Consider the following 19334-nt stretch of genomic DNA (forward strand, 5'->3'; position numbering starts at 1 on the left):
GTGTACGGGCTCCAAGAAGCCAAGGGGGCCAACTTTGAAGAAATAAAACAGGAGGAGAAAAAAATGATTGAAGGCATCATGAAAACAATAGGGGAGGGCAATATGACCCAGGTGACAAATTTTCAGAGAATTGGGTGGTTTGCGAGTGGAAGGATACGGCCTGTCAGAGTAACTTTCAAGGAAGAATCAGTTCGAACCAGGATTCTGCAAGAGAAAGCAAGACTGAGGGACAAAGAGGGGTACCAGAGAGTATACCTCGACCGCGACAGAACACAAGAAGAAAGGACTACACTGAAAGAGAGGGTACAGAGACGCAAGGAGGAACGAGAAGCAATGAAAATGAGCAGGACCCAGACACAGGAGGAAGGGCAAACACACCCCACAGAATCTCCCACCAAAAGACTCCACCCGCGACATTCCCAACGCAACTGAGCAACCTATACTACAACCCACTCACTGTTCCCTCTGCCACCAACCCCCATATCACAAACCTCACCCCAACAGCTGTCCCTTATGGGCATTCTGACCCCACCCCCATCAACACAAACCCCACCTACACCACAGCCCCATATAGGCCCCCACCAAGGCTCTTGCTCCCCCAACCCCAATATACTTGCATGACCACAATGATAGAAAAGAAACTAAAGGTTTGGTACACAAACGCGGATGGAATAACGAATAAACATGAGGAGTGGAATGAAAGAATCAGTGAAAAATCCCCAGACATCATAGCAGTCACAGAAACAAAACTCGCTGAGACAATAACAGACACAATCTTCCCAACAGGATATCAGATCCTGAGGAAAGATAGAAGGAGTAGAGGGGGAGGAGGGGTTGCACTGCTCATAAAACACCAATGGGGATTTGAGGAAATGGAAGGCATGGACATGATTGGAGAAAGAGACTACATTGTAGGTACAATTCAGTCCGGAGAACATAAAGTAGTCATTGGAGTGATGTATAACCCACCACAGAACTGCAGGAGGCCAAGAGAGGAGTACGAAGAAAACAACAGGGTGATGGTGGACACACTGGCTGAGGTGGCAAGAAGAGCTCACTCGAGCAGAGCAAAGTTACTGGTAATGGGCGATTTCAACCACAGGGAGATCGACTGGGAAAACCTGGAGCCACATGGGGGTCCCGAAACATGGAGAGCCAAGATGATGGATGTGGTACTTGAAAACCTCATGCATCAACATGTCAGGGACACAACCAGAGAGAGAGGGGAGGATGAGCCAGCAAGACTGGATCTTGTGTTCACCCTGAGCAGTTCAGACATTGAGGACATCACTTACGAGAGGCCCCTTGGAGCTAGCGATCATGTGGTTCTGAGTTTTGACTATATAGTAGAGTTACAAGTGGAGAAGGTAACAGGAACTGAAGGGGACAGGCCAAACTATAAAAGGGGGGACTACACAGGTATGAGAAACTTCCTGCAGGAGGTTCAGTGGGACAGAGAAATGGTAGGAAAATCAGTAAACGAGATGATGGAATATGTGGCAACAAAGTGCAAGGAGGCAGAGGAAAGTTTTGTTCCCAAGGGAAACAGAAATAATAGGAAGACCAAAACGAGTCCTTGGTTTACCCGAAGGTGTAGGGAGGCAAAAACTAAGTGCAACAGAGAATGGAAAAGGTACAGGAGGCATAGGACCCAGGAAAACAAGGAGATTAGTAGAAGAGCCAGAAACGAGTATGCCCAGATAAGGAGGGAGGCCCAGCGACAGTATGAAAACGACATAGCATCGAAAGTCAAATCTGACCCGAAACTGCTGTATAGCCACATTAGGAGGAAGACAACAGTCAAGGACCAGGTGATAAGGCTGAGGAAAGAAGGTGGAGAACTCACAAGAAACGATCAAGAGGTATGTGAGGAGCTCAACACGAGATTTAAGGAAGTATTTACAGTAGAGACAGGAAGGACTCTGGGGGGACAGACCAGATGGGGACACCAACAAGGAATACACCAACAAGTGTTGGACGACATACATACAGATGAGGAGGAGGTGAAGAAACTGCTAAGGGACATCGATACCTCAAAGGCAATGGGACCGGACAACATCTCTCCGTGGGTCCTTAGAGAGGGAGCAGATATGTTGTGCGTACCACTTACCACAATCTTCAACACATCCCTGGAAACTGGGCAACTACCTGAGGTATGGAAGACGGCAAATGTAGTTCCCATTTTCAAAAAAGGAGACAGAAAAGAGGCACTAAACTATAGACCTGTGTCATTGACGTGTATAGTATGCAAAATTATGGAGAAGATTATCAGGAGGAGAGTGGTGGAGCACCTGGAACGGAACAGGAGTATAAATGCCAACCAGCACGGATTCACGGAAGGCAAATCCTGTGTCACAAACCTTCTGGAGTTTTATGATAAAATAACAGAAGTAAGACAAGAGAGAGAGGGGTGGGTTGATTGCATCTTCTTGGACTGCAAGAAGGCCTTTGACACAGTTCCTCACAAGAGATTAGTGCAGAAGCTAGAGCATCAGGCGCATATAACAGGAAGGGCACTGCAATGGATCAGAGAATACCTGACAGGGAGGCAACAACGAGTCATGGTACGTAATGATGTATCACAGTGGGCACCTGTGACGAGCGGGGTCCCACAGGGGTCAGTCCTAGGACCAGTGCTATTTTTGGTATATGTGAACGACATGATGGAAGGGTTAGACTCAGAAGTGTCCCTGTTTGCAGATGATGTGAAGTTAATGAGGAGAATTAAATCTGATGAGGACCAGGCAGGACTTCAAAGAGACCTGGACAGACTGGACACCTGGTCCAGCAAATGGCTTCTCGAATTTAATCCTGCCAAATGCAAAGTCATGAAGATAGGGGAAGGGCACAGAAGACCACAGACAGAGTATAGGCTAGGTGGCCAAAGACTGCAAACCTCACTCAAGGAGAAAGATCTTGGGGTGAGTATAACACTGAGCATGTCTCCGGAAGCACACATCAATCAGATAACTGCTGCAGCATATGGGCGCCTGGCAAACCTGAGAACAGCATTCCGACACCTTAGTAAGGAATCATTCAAGACACTGTACACCGTGTATGTCAGGCCCATACTGGAGTATGCAGCACCTGTTTGGAACCCGCACTTGATAAAGCACGTCAAGAAACTAGAGAAAGTACAAAGGTTTGCAACAAGGTTAGTTCCAGAGCTAAGGGGAATGTCTTATGAAGAAAGATTAAGGGAAATCGGCCTGACGACACTGGAGGACAGGAGGGTCAGGGGAGACATGATAACGACATATAAAATACTGCGTGGAATAGACAAGGTGGACAAGGACAAGATGTTCCAGGGAGGGGACACAGAAACAAGAGGCCACAATTGGAAGTTGAAGACACAAATGAGTTAGAGAGATAGTAGGAAGTATTTCTTCAGTCATAGGCAGTGGAATAGCCTAGAAAATGATGTAGTGGAGGCAGGAACCATACACAGTTTTAAGACGAGGTTTGATAAAGCTCATGGAGCGGGGAGAGAGAGGGCCTAGTAGCAACCGGTGAAGAGGCGGGGCCAGGAGCTAGGACTCGACCCCTGCAACCACAAATAGGTGAGTACAAATAGGTGAGTACACACACACACACACACACACACACACACACACACACACACACACACATGCACATGCAAAAATGGAGACATAGCTTTCTGAGAAATTGGAAAAGAAGTTGGAGAAGAAGAAGAATTGGGAGGCACAAGTCGAAACTGCAGTAGTCTGGATAAGGGTCCTAGAAGATGAAGTAAACAGGCTGAAGCGAGTTACAGGGATATTGACCAGAGAAGACACAGCATATGAAGCTGGGGGGCCGATCAGGAAGGAAGCAGATATGGATTATCTTAAGGTCGTATCAGACTGCCAACCAAGGCCAAGGAGTGAAAGGGAAGAGCAGCTGGGTGCAGATGAAGAGGGTGATAGGTCAAATGCAGAGGCACAACCATGCTACCAAGAGCTAATGGAAAAAACAAGGGAGAATATGGCCACGTACAGACAGGAACCAGAGTCACAGAGGGAAAGACAATGGGAGGAGGAAAGGGCAAAATCAGTGTTTATTCAAGGGCTTCAGGAGAGCGAGGGAAGGACACACACTGAAAGACGGCAGGCAGAAAGAAAGGAGATTGAGGACATCATCACAGAAGTAGGTGAAGAAGACATGGACGAGAAAACGACCAATCAAGCTGATTTTCAGGACAGAAACAGTGTGGAACAGGATCCTCCAAGAGAAACCACAGTTGAAGTACTCGGCAGAGTACAAGAGGGTGTTCCTAGACAGAGACGGAAGACAAACAGAACGACAGCAGCTGAAGGAGAGGACAAAAAAGTGAAAGGAGCTAGGAAGGGAGACAAGGACAGAACCAGAAGAGGTCACTCAGAGCTGGACAGAGCAACAAGGGAAAACACACACACAACCATCCCCAGAACCCCACAACCTATCACACCATCCCAACACAAACTACAATCCATACTCACAGCTCCCACCCCACACTCAGTTATAGAATCCCACAGTACACTAACAGGTCTCCCACCCTCACAGGCCCCCCAAAACCACAGTGTTGGAGAGGAAACTGAAGGTAAGGTACACAAATGCAGATTTAATAACAAATAAGTGTTAGGAGTGGCATGAAAGAGTCAAAGAGGCATCACCAGACATCATAGCTCTCACAGAAACCAAACCTACAGGTATGATAACAGATGCCATCTTTCCAACAGGATACCAGATCCTGAGGAAAGACAGAAGAAACAGAGGGGGTGGAGGAGTGGCACTGCTGATCAAAAACCGAGGGAATTTTGATGAGTTGGAGAGAGGAGACAGTGGAGAAGCAAGTGATTATATAGTGGGAACGCTTCAGTCTGGAATCCCCAAAGTGGTAATTGCAGTGATGTATAACCCACCACAGAACAGCAGGAAGCCAAGGCAAGAGTATGATGAGAGCAATAGAGCAATGGTTGACACATTGGCTGCATTGGGCAGAAGGGCTCATGCGTGCAGGGCAAAGCTACTGATCATGGGTGACTTTAACCACAAGAAAATCGACTGGAAGAATTGGAGCCACATGGGGGCAAAGATACATGGAGGGCTAAGATGATGGAGGTGGTACTGGAAAACTTCATGTACCAACACATAAGGGACACTACAAGGGAGAGAGAGGAGAGGAAGAACCAGCAAGACTGGACCTAGTACTCAGCTTGAGAAGTGCAGATAATGAGTTCATCACATATGAAAGACCCGTTGGGGCCAGCGATCATGTAGTTTTAAGTTTCGAATACACGGTAGAGCTACAAGTGGAGGGGGAAGCAGGAATGCCCGGGCGAATGAAGGCAAACTACAAGAAAGGGGACTACATGGGAATGAGGAACTTCCTGAACGGGGTTCAGTGAGACAGAGAACTGGCAGGAAGCCTGTAAATGAGATGATGGAATATGTAACAACATGCAAGGAAGCTGAGGATAGGTTTGTGCCCAAGGGTAACAGGAATAATGAAAAAGCCAGGATGAGCCCATGGTTCACCAAAAGGTACAGGGAGGCAAAAACCAAGTGTGCTAGGGAATGGAAGAAGTATAGAAGAAAAAGGACCCAGGAGAATATGGAGAACAGTCGTAGAGCCAGATATGAATATGCACAGATAAGAAGGGAGGCCCAACGACAATATGAAAACGACATAGCAACAAAAGCCAAATCTGACTCGAAGCTGTTATACAGCCACATCAGGAGGAAAACAACAGTCAAAGACCAGGTAATCAGGCTAAGGAAGGAAGGAGGAGAGACAGCAAGAAATGACCGTGAAGTATGTGAGGAACTCAACATGAGATTCAAAGAAGTGTTTTCAGAAGAGACAGAAGGGGCTCCATAAAGACAGAGAGGTGTAGTACATCACCAAGTGATGGACACAATACACAACCGAGGAAGAAGTGAAGAGGCTTCTGAGTGAGCTAGATGCCTCAAAGGCAATGGGGCCGGATAACATCTCTCCATGGGTCCTGAGAGAGGGAGCAGAGGCGCTATGTGTACCCTTAGCAACAATATTCAGCACATCTATCGAAACAGGGAGATTGCCTGAGGTATGGAAGACAGCAAATGTAGTCCCAATTTTTAAAAAAAGGAGAGAGGCATGAAGCACTAAACCACAGACCAGTGTCACTGACATGTATAGTATGCAAAGTCATGCAGAAGATTATCAGGAGAAGAGTGGTGGAACACGTAGAAAGGAATGATCTCATCAACAGCAGCCAACATGGTTTCAGGGACGGGAAATCCTGTGTCACAAACCTACTGGAGTTCTATGACAGGGTGACAGCAGTAAGACAAGAGAGAGAGAGGGGTGGGTAGATTGCATTTTCTTGGACTGCAAGAAGGCGTTTGATACAGTCTCACACACGATATTAGTGCAAAACCTGGAGGACCAGGCAGGGATGATGAGAAGAATTCATTCGGTCAAAGACCAGGCAGAACTACAAAGGGATCTGGACAGGTTGCAGACCTGGTCCAGCAATTGGCTCCTGGAATTCAACCCCACCAAGTGCAAAGTCATGAAGATTGGGGAAGGGCAAAGAAGACCGCAGACGGAGTACAGTCTAGAGGGCCAGAGACTACAAACTTCATTCAAGGAAAAAGATCTCTGGGTGAGTATAACACCAGGCACATCTCCTGAGGCACACATCAACCAAATAACTGCTGCAGCATATGGGCGCCTAGCAAACCTCAGAACAGCATTCCGACATCTTAATAAGGAATCGTTCAGGACCCTGTACACCGTGTACTTTAGGCCCATATTGGAGTATGCGGCACCAGTCTGGAACCCACACCTAGCCAAGCACGTAAAGAAACTAGAAAGGTTTGTAACAAGATTAGTCCCAGAGCTAAGGGGTATGTCCTACGAGGAGAGGTTAAGGGAAATCGACCTGACGACACTGGAGGACAGGAGAGATAGGGGGGACATGATAACGACATACAAAATACCGAGAGGAATTGACAAGGTGGACAAAGACAGGATGTTCCAGAGACGGGACACAACAACAAGGGGACACAGTTGGAAGTTGAAGACACAGATGAATCACAGGGATGTTAGGAAGTATTTCTTCAGCCACAGAGTAGTCAGGAAGTGGAATAGTTTGGGAAGCGATGTAGTGGAGGCAGGATCCATACATAGCTTTAAGCAGAGGTATGATAAAGCTCACGGTTCAGGGAGAGTGACCTAGTAGCGACCAGTGAAGAGGCGGGGCCAGGAGCTGGGACTCGACCCCTGCAACCTCAACTAGGTGAGTACATCTAGGTAAGTACAACTAGTGAGTACACACAAAAGTACTTATTTGTATATTTGTAAAGCGTGATCGAATAATGAGGGATAAATTCTAAAAGACTGATAATATAATAGATGGTTAAGACGCAGAAACATGTGGAAAATAAAAGACACCAGAGTACTTGTGATGACGACCCGTAGAGGCGACAACACTGTATTGAAACAGATGGCACTGAAATAACTAAAAGAAGCGGTTAAAAAGTATTCTTGGACACTGACACAAAACAGTGGGACCAGGAAAATTATCACCATGGGTTTAAAGAGGTAATCAAAATTGAAAATATTATATTGACATCGCGTATCAACGCATGACAAACACGAAAATTCTGTACTAACAATTAATGCATCAAGCATCAAGACAGATGTGCAATGACACTAAAGTGATCACTAAACAGAAGATACAACGAGGAGATGATACATAGATGCCGCAGTCACTGGAAAAAGTAACATCATAGAGCAGACCAGGGCACATACACATCTACATGTGTACGCGTCTCACGAGTAAGCCTGGTGACATTTCTCGTCACCCCTTTCTTCATCACCCACCACACCTGACCCGGGACCCTGACCTGGTAACCTCCTGTACCTACCTCCACACCACCACACCTCACCTGATGGAGTATGTGTATGGGAGATTGATAAGTCACACTGTATGAAAAGAGAGAGCCGCCTTCTGCTGTTTGTATCAGTGTATTGATAAGACACTGGTGGTGCTTTACACTGGTGACTGGAACTCTACACGGTGGAGCTCTACACTGGTGGAACTCTACATGGGAGCTCTACACGGGAGCTCTACACTGATGACTGGTGCTCTACACTGGTGGAACTCTACACGGGAGCTCTACACTGGTGGAACTCTACACTGGTGGAACTCTACACGGGAGCTCTACACTGGTGGAACTCTACACGGGAGCTCTACACTGGTGGAACTCTACACGGGAGCTCTACACTGGTGGAACTCTACACGGGAGCTCTACACTGGTGGAACTCTACACGGGAGCTTTACATTGCTTGTTGCTCTCATTTCAGAAGACTGAGGTAAGAAATGAAAGGAAACCTCCACTGGAGCTCTACACTGATGACCTGCAGAGCTCTACACTTGTGACGTGCAAAGTTCCACACTGGTGACCAACAAAGCTCTACACTGGTGACCTGCAGCGTTCTACACTGGCGACCTCCAGAGCTCTACACTGATTTTTACTGCAGATCTCTAAACAGGTGACATGGAAAGCTCTACACTGGTGACCTGCAGAGCTCTGAAGAGGGATTGTGTGACTGACCCTGAGGAGGGATTGGTATGACTGACCCTGAGGAGGGACTATTATGACTGACCCTGAGGACAGGTGGTATAGCTGCTCCAGGTTCCCCAGGGGTTGCCGCCACCGTTGATGGTAAAGTCTGACCAGTTACACTGCATCTCCAGGTCGTTGGCGGCCGTGTCGTCCAGGATGCCCTGCTTTGCCTCGCTCTTCATCATCACTCCCGTAAGGAAACCCTCAGGACACTCTCTCTTACCTTACAACAGAGGGAAAAAACACACAATTTCAGTATACCAAAATCTTAAAATCCAAACACCGAAGATCACAAGGACAATGGCATTGTTACGTTGTCCTGGACTGAACCTGCGTACACTCGCCAGTGTCACTCGCCAGTGTATGACTGACAGCTGTCAGCGTTGCAACCTTTTAACACCATGTGTAGTGATGTTCTATAAACTCTGTAGTGTACTATATGAAAATCAGACACATGTGCAACATCTGGGTATCTTTAATGTAGACGTTTCGCCATCCAGTGGCTTTATCAATACAAATTCTAGGACATATTTTGAAGACAGTAGAATTATTATACAAAAGATGAGGTAATCAGTCCCTCAACCTTGGAGTTGGTGTGAATAGCATAGTACAGCGTACTATGTATAACCATATGTGAGTGGAGTGAAGTGGAGAAGAATCCTTCCTCCGTTACCCATAACAATAAAGGCTAGTAACACCTTCTATTGTATTAATGTGTAAATTTAAAAAGTAATTTACATTGAAAAATGACTCGTCTGAATGTGAGTGGATGTAGTATACATAAGAAAAAGTTGTCTGTGAATGTTATGAATGAAAAGCTGGATATCTAAGCCTAAATTGGAAAAAGCTGAAAGAGGTAGATTTTTAGTGAGGGGAAAATAAATGGGACTAGGTCAGGTGTATCTGAGAGAATTAGAGCTAAGGATGGAGTCGCATTAATGTTGAATGATCAGTTATGGAAGGGAATGAGCGAATATAAATGTATAAATTCAAGGATTGTGGATTACAATAAGGGTAGAATGCGCAAAGTGTGTTATATTAAGTGTTTATGCACTTGGGGAAAGAGAGGAGTGTAGAGAAGAGAGGGAAACTTGGGAAGATGTTAAGTTAGTGTTTAGAGAGTTATGAACCAACTGAGAAATTAATTGCTGTGGTGACCGAGGAGGTTTACGAGGTTCTGACCTGAGGATTGGTGAGAATGGGAAGGAAGAGGGAAGGGAGGGGTGGAAAAATGGAAGAGGTTGGGAGGGTGGAGCAGGAGGTGGGGAAGTATAGGTGAGTGGCCCGACCACTCTGGAGCGTGATGTGCAGAGGTACTGCAGGGGATTGTGCTGGAGCGAGATGTGCTGGAGGCAGCAGAGTCTGTAGAGTAGGGCTGGTTCTCAGATGTCTGGCAGGAGATGGCTGGAAGGGCAGTGGTGTCTAGGAAAACAGGGTCGTTTTGGAATCACACCCCAGCTTTAGCTGAAGAGCAAAGTGCTGGGGGACTTTGGTTGCTGGTAGGTGATGATTAGACTGTGCAGCTGTCGGAGCCATTTCTGACTGTGTTGAATTTTGCTCTTGAGAGGTGTAGTACCTTCATTTTGGAGTTGCTGTGAATTTTATCGTTGAGGATGTCGAGTATGGATTGTAGAGTTGGAGGTGGAATTCCGTGAACGGTGTACTTTGCAGAGTTGTCTCGGAGTCGTAGGCTGAGTTCTGGGAAGTGCATAGCTTTACTGTATGGTTTCGTGGTGTAGAACGTGGCATAGTCGTGTTTGAGGGTCTCTGCTGATGCTAGTGGGGGTTGAGCTGGGCGAGTCGGGGTTACTGATAGGTCAGTATAAGAGGGGATTTTTTTTTTTTTTATATTTTATTTAAAAGGACACAGTACAAGATATAAATAAATAAAAGAACACAATTATTAACCGTTTGAAAATACAATGACCTACCATCAACCCCATAGCATACCACAAGTGTTACATTCATATTGTATTAAAGAATATACCATCACCGAACAATGAAACGAACAGGATAACACCTGCTCAGAAAAAACATCAACAAATTCTAAACCTACAAATCATTTTATGTCTGTGTCCACATAAATCCCCCACAACTCTGTACAATAGACCCCTTGCACAAAGTGCACAATAAATATTATTTAACATACAAAAATTAAAGTTATACAGAACATTAATTTAAACATTATGCAAACCTAAACCTACAATAAACATTGCATCTCACAATGAAACTCCCCACATAAACACTGGGCATTATATACGCAAGTACAACCCATACAACTAACAAAATCCAGGACATAAAAACCTTATCTCCCTATTTGAAACACTAGTACATCATTGCTGATTTTTTTTTTTTATATAAACAGTCTAAAAGATAATATATAAACAAATAATTAGCATATAATTATAATTCTCATTGCCTAAAGACTCGCCGCACTTACTTCGTGCCGGCACATACTACCCCTCCCTTTTCCCTATTATCAATGTTATTATACTGAGCGTTATCATGGGAATAAAAATTCCTCATGCACATACAGTAGTCATAATTAAAAATATTGACATACAAGTTCGTACATGTTCCATCCTTGTTTTTTCCCCAAAAACACCATTGAACAAAACCAGTTTACAATCTCATAGAAACCCCATTAAGGGCATCACACAATAAAATTGTCCACTCCTAACCTAATACCTCACTATCCATTATAAATCATATATCATTACATAACATGATTAGGTACATAGAAAAAGGTGTCATTATATGTGATTATAAAATTGACTAAACCAAAGATCATGATTTCATATATAAAACATAGCAGAAAATTTTTCCCACAAAACAACTGTGCAGGGTGACAGCACTTCACAAACATAAGTTATACAACGATCAAGTTAACTTGTGTGCTTATCTTAACATCATTCTGCTCCAAACCCGAGATCCCAAGGTTTAGTCATCATGGTTTTTAAGGTTATCCTATATGCAGTGAACATAACCATAGATTCCAAATCCTCATTCATCACCCTTCCACTCTATTCATAACCCTCCCACCATCCACACTACAAAGAAGCCTAAACCAACCCACCCTCATGTATCCCCCGGTAGGAGACCAACCCTTTGCCCGCCCCCTGGGTTCATGAGGAGAAGGCCCCCCACAGTGAGATTCTGGTAACCCTCCGAAAAGCTAACTACCCACCTCCCACCATAGACTTGCCTATTCCTACACATAGTTCTATAAAATCTCGCTGCTAACGCTTTTATCCTCAACTCTCCCCTAACCTCCCTCATCCCCCAAGATACATGTAAATAATCTGTCATAACATACATTAAGGCTCTACCCACATCACCCGGCACCCCAGTTACATCCAACATTAAGGCCCGTAGGAATGGCCATTGCCCCCCCCCCCCCCAAAAATCTGATAACTCTCACCATCCATAACCTCACCCCCTCCAAAGAGGGACAAAAATATACCGCATGAAAGGCCGTTTCGATGTCCCCACAATGCAAGCATGAGTCCTCTCTCACAAGACCCATTTTATATAACACATCCCTAGAGGCCAATATTCCCATCAGAAAACGATATACTAACTCTCGTACCCTCGCTGGTATTCTAAGCAAACCAAACTTCCTCCATATGCTTATCCAGTCATATGTTGGATATACAGCAAGTCCCTGTAAGACACCCTTGCCTACCACAGCACCCACCATTCGTTTAACCTTTAACGTGGACACCTGTTTAACATGTAATAAAACCCTCAACATATCCTCACAATACCTCAAATCCCTTCCACACCACCATCTTCGTGCATCCTCCATTACCCTACCTACCCTGACTCCTCTATTCCCCCCAGTCCGAATATATCTTTGTTTAATATATAAAGCCATTACTCTATGACCCAATGACATCAGGCCAAGACCCCCACGTCTCCCCTCCGTCATCACCACGTCCTTGCTCAACCATGCCCTCCCAAACCCCCACACATACCTTAGAACCTTCCTCTGGATTTCTGCAATATCCTCTGCTCTTAAAGGGAACACCTCAGCCACTCCCCACACCTTACTATACACCAGAGAGTTGACCACTAAAACTCTCTGCTGTAATGTTACATCCCTAGCCCTTAAGCCTCCTAGCCTACCCAAAACCCTGCTCGTAACTAATTCCGAATTTATCTTCCTACTTTCCTGCACTTCCGCCATGTACCATATTCCACAAACCTTAATTCTGTCCACTACTGACCATCCCAACCCCTCCCCCAAGCCCCCTCCCACCCAATCCCCCACCTCTAATAGTCTCGACTTCATTAAATTAACTCTCATACCCGTGGCGTCCCCAAAAATCTGAATGATTCCACCAACTTTCCTTAGATCTTCCTCATGCCTTACCAGCACGGTAGTATCATCTACATACCCCACAATCCCCCCCCTCCCACCCCCCCTAATCCCATGTTCAATCATCACCTCATCCACCAGCCCATAAAATGGATTCTGTACGCAGGCAAACAATAACTGAGAGAGTGGACAGCCCTGCCTCAAACCTCTCTCCATCAGTACTGGGTCCCCCAACTTACCATTAACCTGTACCCTAATAACTGCTCCCTCATACAAGGTTTGCACCCATCTCACCACCTTCTCCCCCAAACCCAGCTGTTCCAAACAAACTTTTAAGAAATCCCTATTCACACAATCATACGCATTAGCCCAATCTAATCCAAGTATTCCCCCTCCGGTGCAGTCCTCAATAAAATCCCTTATTTGACTATGTCCGTCCCTCATACTTCTTCCCGGAATGCCAAACTGTCCCCCATGTACCACTGATCCTAGAACCTTCTTCAGTCTATTGCCCAGAATTTTAGCATAAATTTTATAATCTGCACACATTAAGGATATTGCTCTATAATCATTCAATACTTTCCCATCCTTCTTCTTCGGCACCAACACAACGATCCCTGTTTTCTGGGTCTTCCCCATCCTCCCACTGCTCCACATATGATTCAAGACTTCCACTAACCCATACCTAATGCATTCCCAATAAACTCTATAAAAATCATTCGGTATTCCATCAATGCCCGGCGTCTTACCCTGACTCATCCCGTAAACCGCCTCCCCCACCTCCTCCTCACTAATACTACCCTCCAGCATTTCCTGTTCCTCTTGTCCCAATACAATAGTATTCTGCATATCCCCAAATACCTCCTCACTGACAACTTCCTTGTTCCTCCTCCATTTCTCCCTAAACCAATAATCAGCATAACCACTAATATCATCTGTATCAGTAAGACCTTGACCCACCACATAACCCCCCCCTCCATCAGCGACCACTAGATGCGCTATGGTAGTCACCATCTGCCTTTCCCTAAATTTTCTCAGGACATAACCTGATGGTCGATCACCCTTTAACACCTCCTCTAATCCTGCCCTAACTCTAATCGCGTTAAACCTTTCATTATGTAATCCTTCAATCCTACTCCTTAAGCCATCCACCTCACCTCGCACATCTTCCCTTCCCCCCCCCGTCATAAACAGCATTCAACTGTCCCTCCAGGTAGTTTTGCAAACCATATCTCCACCTTGCCTGTTCCTTTCCACGTATCCTAAAAAACTCTGCTATTGCTGTCTTCGCTCGCATCTCCCACCAGTCAAGCAAATCCATCCCACCATCCCTACCCTCCCAGCAATGTCTCCACCATTCCTCAAAGGATGAGCCTTCATCCCCCTCCTGCAGAAGCCTCACATTCAATTTCCAATACCCAGCATATATGCGAACTATACCATCCACCCGCAGATCAGCTATCACCGCCCTGTGATCCGAAAAACCGACATCAAAAGCCCTCACTCTCTCCACACCAATCCCCTGCATCACATATATCCTATCTAACCTCGCCCCATAATTCCCACGAATAAACGTGTGCTCCACCCCATACTCCCCCCTGCCCACCACATCTACAACACCTACATCCCTCAACACATCCCGTAGTGCACCCAAAACACATCCTGCCCCCCTCGGCGTCACATCCCCATACCTAATCACACAGTTCCAATCACCTCCAATTACAGTTATGGAAGGTAAACCCCGCAAATAATACATCAAAACATCACGTACAAAATCAACTTTAACTCTAACATTGTTACATGCTGGCATATATACACCAATGAAACATACTCTCCTCACCCCCCAGTGCCCATCTACCCTTACAACCCTCCCCCCTCCCCCCTCCTCCCAACCCATGACACGCAATGGGCTGGTCTCCTTTACAGCTACTGCTACCCCTCCTTTTAATTGCAAAGCATTACTGACAAACATTTATAACCCCTCAAACTCAATTCACTCCCTAACCTATGGTTATGCTCCTGCAAAAAACATACATCCACATCAAACCTTCGTAAAAACCACTCTAACCAAACCCTTTTTACCTCAGATTTAAGCCCATTGACATTTATTGTGACACACTTGAATTTGCTAGAAGAGGGGGCTTACCCCTATGCCGCTGTATCTTACTCACTTCACCTTTCTCAGTACCTGTACCATTTTTATCCTTTTTTCTAACCTGTCCTCCAGCCCCTCCTTGCCCCCCCCACTGATCTTCCCTGGTACACCCCCTCCCCTGCCTACCTTTTCCCCTACAACTACCCATGACTTCTTCCCGGGTCTCTGCCCAGGTGTTAAAACCTCATCGAGGTCAAAAGCACCCGCAGTCCTTTTTCGTGAGCTCTCACTCACACACAAATCTACTTCCTGCACGTCCTCCTGATGGACTTCCACCACCACTTCCATGTCCTCTCTGGCATTCCTCGAACCCTTCACCTGTTCCTGCTGCTCAACCATCAGCTGTATCTCACTTGACTTCTCAGGACCATCCTCCCCGGCCACCGTCTCGTCGAAGAACTCCTTCAGCACCGCATCCAGCAACTTCTCCTGGGTAGACTCTTCCACGTCCACCCGTCCCTCAGGCGATGGGGGCCCCTCCCCTGTCACCTCTGGGAGGGTAACACAGGTACCGACCGTCGATACTTCCCGTTCTACCTCTTCACTCCATCGACCAGTCGTCACTGATTCCACCTCTCTCAACTCAGGCATCAACTCACATGGTCTCTGCTCCACTGCCAACGTACCAGGAGCCCTGGTAGGCTGCCTTCTAGGACAGTGAGCTGCCATATGATCATATGAGCCACAAAGTCGACAGGTCTTTCTCTGGCCAGCATAGTGTACAAAAACCTGCGTCCTGGACTCCACCAACATGACGTAGGACGGTATAGGCCTAGCCAACGTCATTTTGAGGGTATAAGAGCCCTCAGGTCGTCCCTTATATGGCCCTTCTGTCCATACTCCCATCGTTGCCGAGTGAACTTTACCGTAGGTATTGAAAACCTCCTGTATACTATACGCCGTCGCCTCGAAAGGGACATTCCTCACCTTCACCCACGTATAGTACCTGGATACGTCATGCATAACAACGTCCACTGCCGAGTTGACCGTCACCTTCCTCTCCTGGTACTCTTCAACAAGTTTGTCGTAGACGCCGGTACGATTCAGTTTCAGGAAGACTCTGGTCATCCCATTTAAGGCAACACCATATACTTCCTCGTTGGGGACGCCATAGGCGTCCCTGATGATAGCAGGTAGCAATGTATGCATCGTTGCTCCAGTCAACGTGCCACGTACCAGCTGTATACAAACAGTGTTAATCCGCTGTCCCACTCGGTACGCCATTTTGTCTTCTAGTTGCTAAAGGTCACCACCAGAGGGCAGGTGTAGCTACTAGGCGTGCGTCCTCTCTCCCCGGAGGTCGAGAGACGAATGGCATCAGATCATTGTTTAGTTGTAGCTACAGCGAGAGTAAGAGTTAGATGGGGTACAAGGAGAAAATCATCAGTAAGTAAGAAGTGAAAGTTTATAAATTGAAGGAGAAGGCAGTTAGGGTAAGATATAAGGAACTGTTGGGAGAAAGATGAACTAGAGTGAGTACAGATAATGAGAAGGTCGGAGAGGTATGGAGTAGATTTAACAAAACAGTTTTAGAGTGTGTGGCAAAAATTTGTGGAGATAGGAGAGTGTGTGCAGGAAGGAAGAAGAGCGACTGGTGGAAAAACGAGGTAAAGAGAGTTGTAAAGGAGAACAAATTAGCATATGAGAGGTTTTCAAAAAGCAAAAGTGATGTAAGGAAGGTGGAACATATGGAGAGTAAAAGATATTTTAAGAGAGTAATGAGAGAGAGTAAAAGGTCGTGAGCTGTCAACACTTTTGCTGTGAATATGAAAGTTTTGGAGTGAGAAAAGAAGAGTTCTTTCCTCGTGTAACTCGTCGGTTACAGCTTGTAAAACAACATTACTAGAGATGCACAGTCTGTAACTGTATTACGTTGTTAAAGTTTTTGCAGACAGATGCATACAGGGAAAAACTGTAACTCGGCATTTGAAGCTCATCTCAGTTACCACTGTATCCACTGACACTAACCCTGCCACTCTCCCACTTACTCTGTCATTCTCCCCACTTACTCTGTCATTCTCCCCACTTGCCCTGCCACTCTCTCCACTTGCCCTGCCTCTCTCCTCACTTCCCCTGCCACTCTCCCCACTTACCCTGCCACTCTCCCTACTTACCCTGCCAATCTCCCCACTTCTGGACGGTGGAGGTAACGGTGAACTCGAGAGTGCCCACCTTGGGCTTAACACCATCATGGCCGACGTCCTGTGGGGCTCGACAGTACAACATAATACCATTCATGGAGGTGTCGTCAATGGCAGCTTCACTCTCCACCTGTGGAAGATAAACACAGCTGGTTGGTACAAGGTGGTGTTTTGTTCACCAAGATGCAACACCGGTGATGAGAGACATGGACAACGATCGGAAAAGCTGCACATGCGTCTAATTCACACATTGTGTGATAAAGGAAACAGGACAGTGTCCCCCAGACACTGTCCTGTCACCATCAAGTGTCATGACTGTTTGGTGACCTCGTGCTGAGTCTTAACACACAGCTTGTCTGACTACGTCTTGGACCGGTAAGCCAGCGGAAGGCCTCGGTCAGATGACCGAAAGCTCCAGCTGTGGGTCAGGAAACACTTGTTCTGTTTCATGAGTTCTTTCATGCATCTTACTGCTTTTTGGTAAAAAAAGGTACATGTTTTATCACTTGTTTGCAAAGTAATGAAATAGTGATGGATCTAAACAGTGCGTGAGAAATGGGAGGTAAATGGGTTCGATCAAAGGGTAGAACGAGTCCAATGCCTTGGATCAAGAGCCCGGCACCAGCATCAGGTTACCTCCATCGAGAGGTCAAACAAGTCCTCGATGGTGATGGTGCTATATCAAACTTCATATATTTACTGATTTGAACACAACTGACCCCCTTACGGATTTAGTGCATTTTGTGGGAGTGTAAAGAAAACATTAATATCCCCACTAATATTGGCATTAATATCTTCCCCCGGGGCAGAGACGTCGCTGGGGTCAGTGTGTAACCCCTTGACTTCCTCACATTAGTATTGTCTTTTTCACAGACGTTTATAGCCGATAAATTTCAGTCTTCTCTTTCTGACAGATCCCATCTCGGGAAATGGGGGTCCTTGATGAAGGGATCTTGATCCAAAGAACTGGAGCTAATATCTCTTTCCTGTGATCAAAAATAATTAAATCCCATTCCCAGACTGTAGGACTTCTGCATATTCACTGCTTCCCATTAAAACACTACTACTACTACTACTATTACTACTATTACTACTGCTGCTGCTATTAGTATTACATAATACTGGTACTGCTAATAGTAATTCATAACCTTGAGTTCGAAGGCGTAGGCATACGTTCCTTGAGGACAGAATGCCTGGGGACCCCATTCTCCCCAGTTCATGGCCCAGTCTAGTGCGAGGGGAAAGTGAGTATCTTCCTTCGGTTGCTTCGTTCCTCTACCAGCCACCACACCTGCTGAGAAACACATGTGAATTTCTTGTTCTTCACTGGTTGAGGAAGACTTGAATGTCTTTGTGTTGCTGCCTCACCAGCCACCATCAACACCATACCTGCGTTCACAACACGGGTCAACCTGGAGTTGAGGGAGAATTACTCCCATCTTGGCAGTCAATTTCTTTTTAACCTCGTAATTTCCTTCATAAACTGCAGAGAATCCATTTAAGAATAATTACCGAGGAATTTACCAGAGGTGATTACAAAGTACATCACCACGTCTTTTATCTGCCCTCACCCTACACGCACTCACAACAAGTGATTTGCTTTTATCTAATGCAGGAGTCCCCAACCTGTGACCTTTCTAGGAAATGGATCCTGCCCCTCGCATGAAATTATAAATTCAGTTTTATGTAGGCTCCACACTGCACAGTATCAACAGTTACAAAATATTATCATCCATAAAAATTACAAAATGCGGCCCTATTTTAAATTTGGCCCTTTCATACTAAAAGGTTGGGAACGACTGCCCTAAATCATCAAGCACTAACGTACCCAGTAGGTATGGAACTACAACTAACAGCCAGATGAGCGCCATTGATGATGTAATACCAGCGCCTGCGTCTATACGTCGGGCTTATATACTCACCTGTGGGGAAAAGCTCTTGGTATCAGGTGTTTCTCGGCTGGGATAAAAAAAAAAAACACACACGCATGGTTAGGCTCTCACATGGTCCAAATCAATATTTAGTCAAACACCAGCATCCATATTACAGTGCGTGCGCGTATTGTGATTATGTTTATTCAGTTAGGTTGGGCACATCTGCACTAAGTTCCTACATTATT

The 19334-nt window shown here is 45.8% G+C and overlaps 1 protein-coding gene across 2 annotated transcripts in view; it reads right to left on the bottom strand.

Moving 5' to 3' along the window:
* The window catches only part of LOC138852036 (vitelline membrane outer layer protein 1-like), a 24151-nt gene extending 5019 nt beyond the window's left edge, over positions 1–19132 (bottom strand). The window contains exons 1-4 of one of the 2 annotated variants that reach the window (XM_070081653.1): positions 19044–19132; positions 18364–18506; positions 17189–17345; positions 8639–8821 (exon numbers count right to left, since the gene is read on the bottom strand). In XM_070081653.1, coding sequence (XP_069937754.1) covers positions 8639–8821; positions 17189–17345; positions 18364–18506; positions 19044–19086 — 526 coding nt within the window. In that variant the 5' untranslated portion in view covers positions 19087–19132. Of the gene's footprint in view, positions 1–8638; positions 8822–17188; positions 17346–18363; positions 18510–19043 lie in introns of both variants that reach the window. The other variant, XM_070081652.1, reaches the window with a different exon arrangement.
* Between the last annotated feature and the right edge of the window lie 202 nt (positions 19133–19334).

The sequence above is a fragment of the Cherax quadricarinatus genome, unplaced genomic scaffold (assembly GCF_038502225.1).
Source record: "Cherax quadricarinatus isolate ZL_2023a unplaced genomic scaffold, ASM3850222v1 Contig3507, whole genome shotgun sequence".
NCBI classification, from domain to species: Eukaryota; Metazoa; Arthropoda; class Malacostraca; order Decapoda; family Parastacidae; genus Cherax; species Cherax quadricarinatus.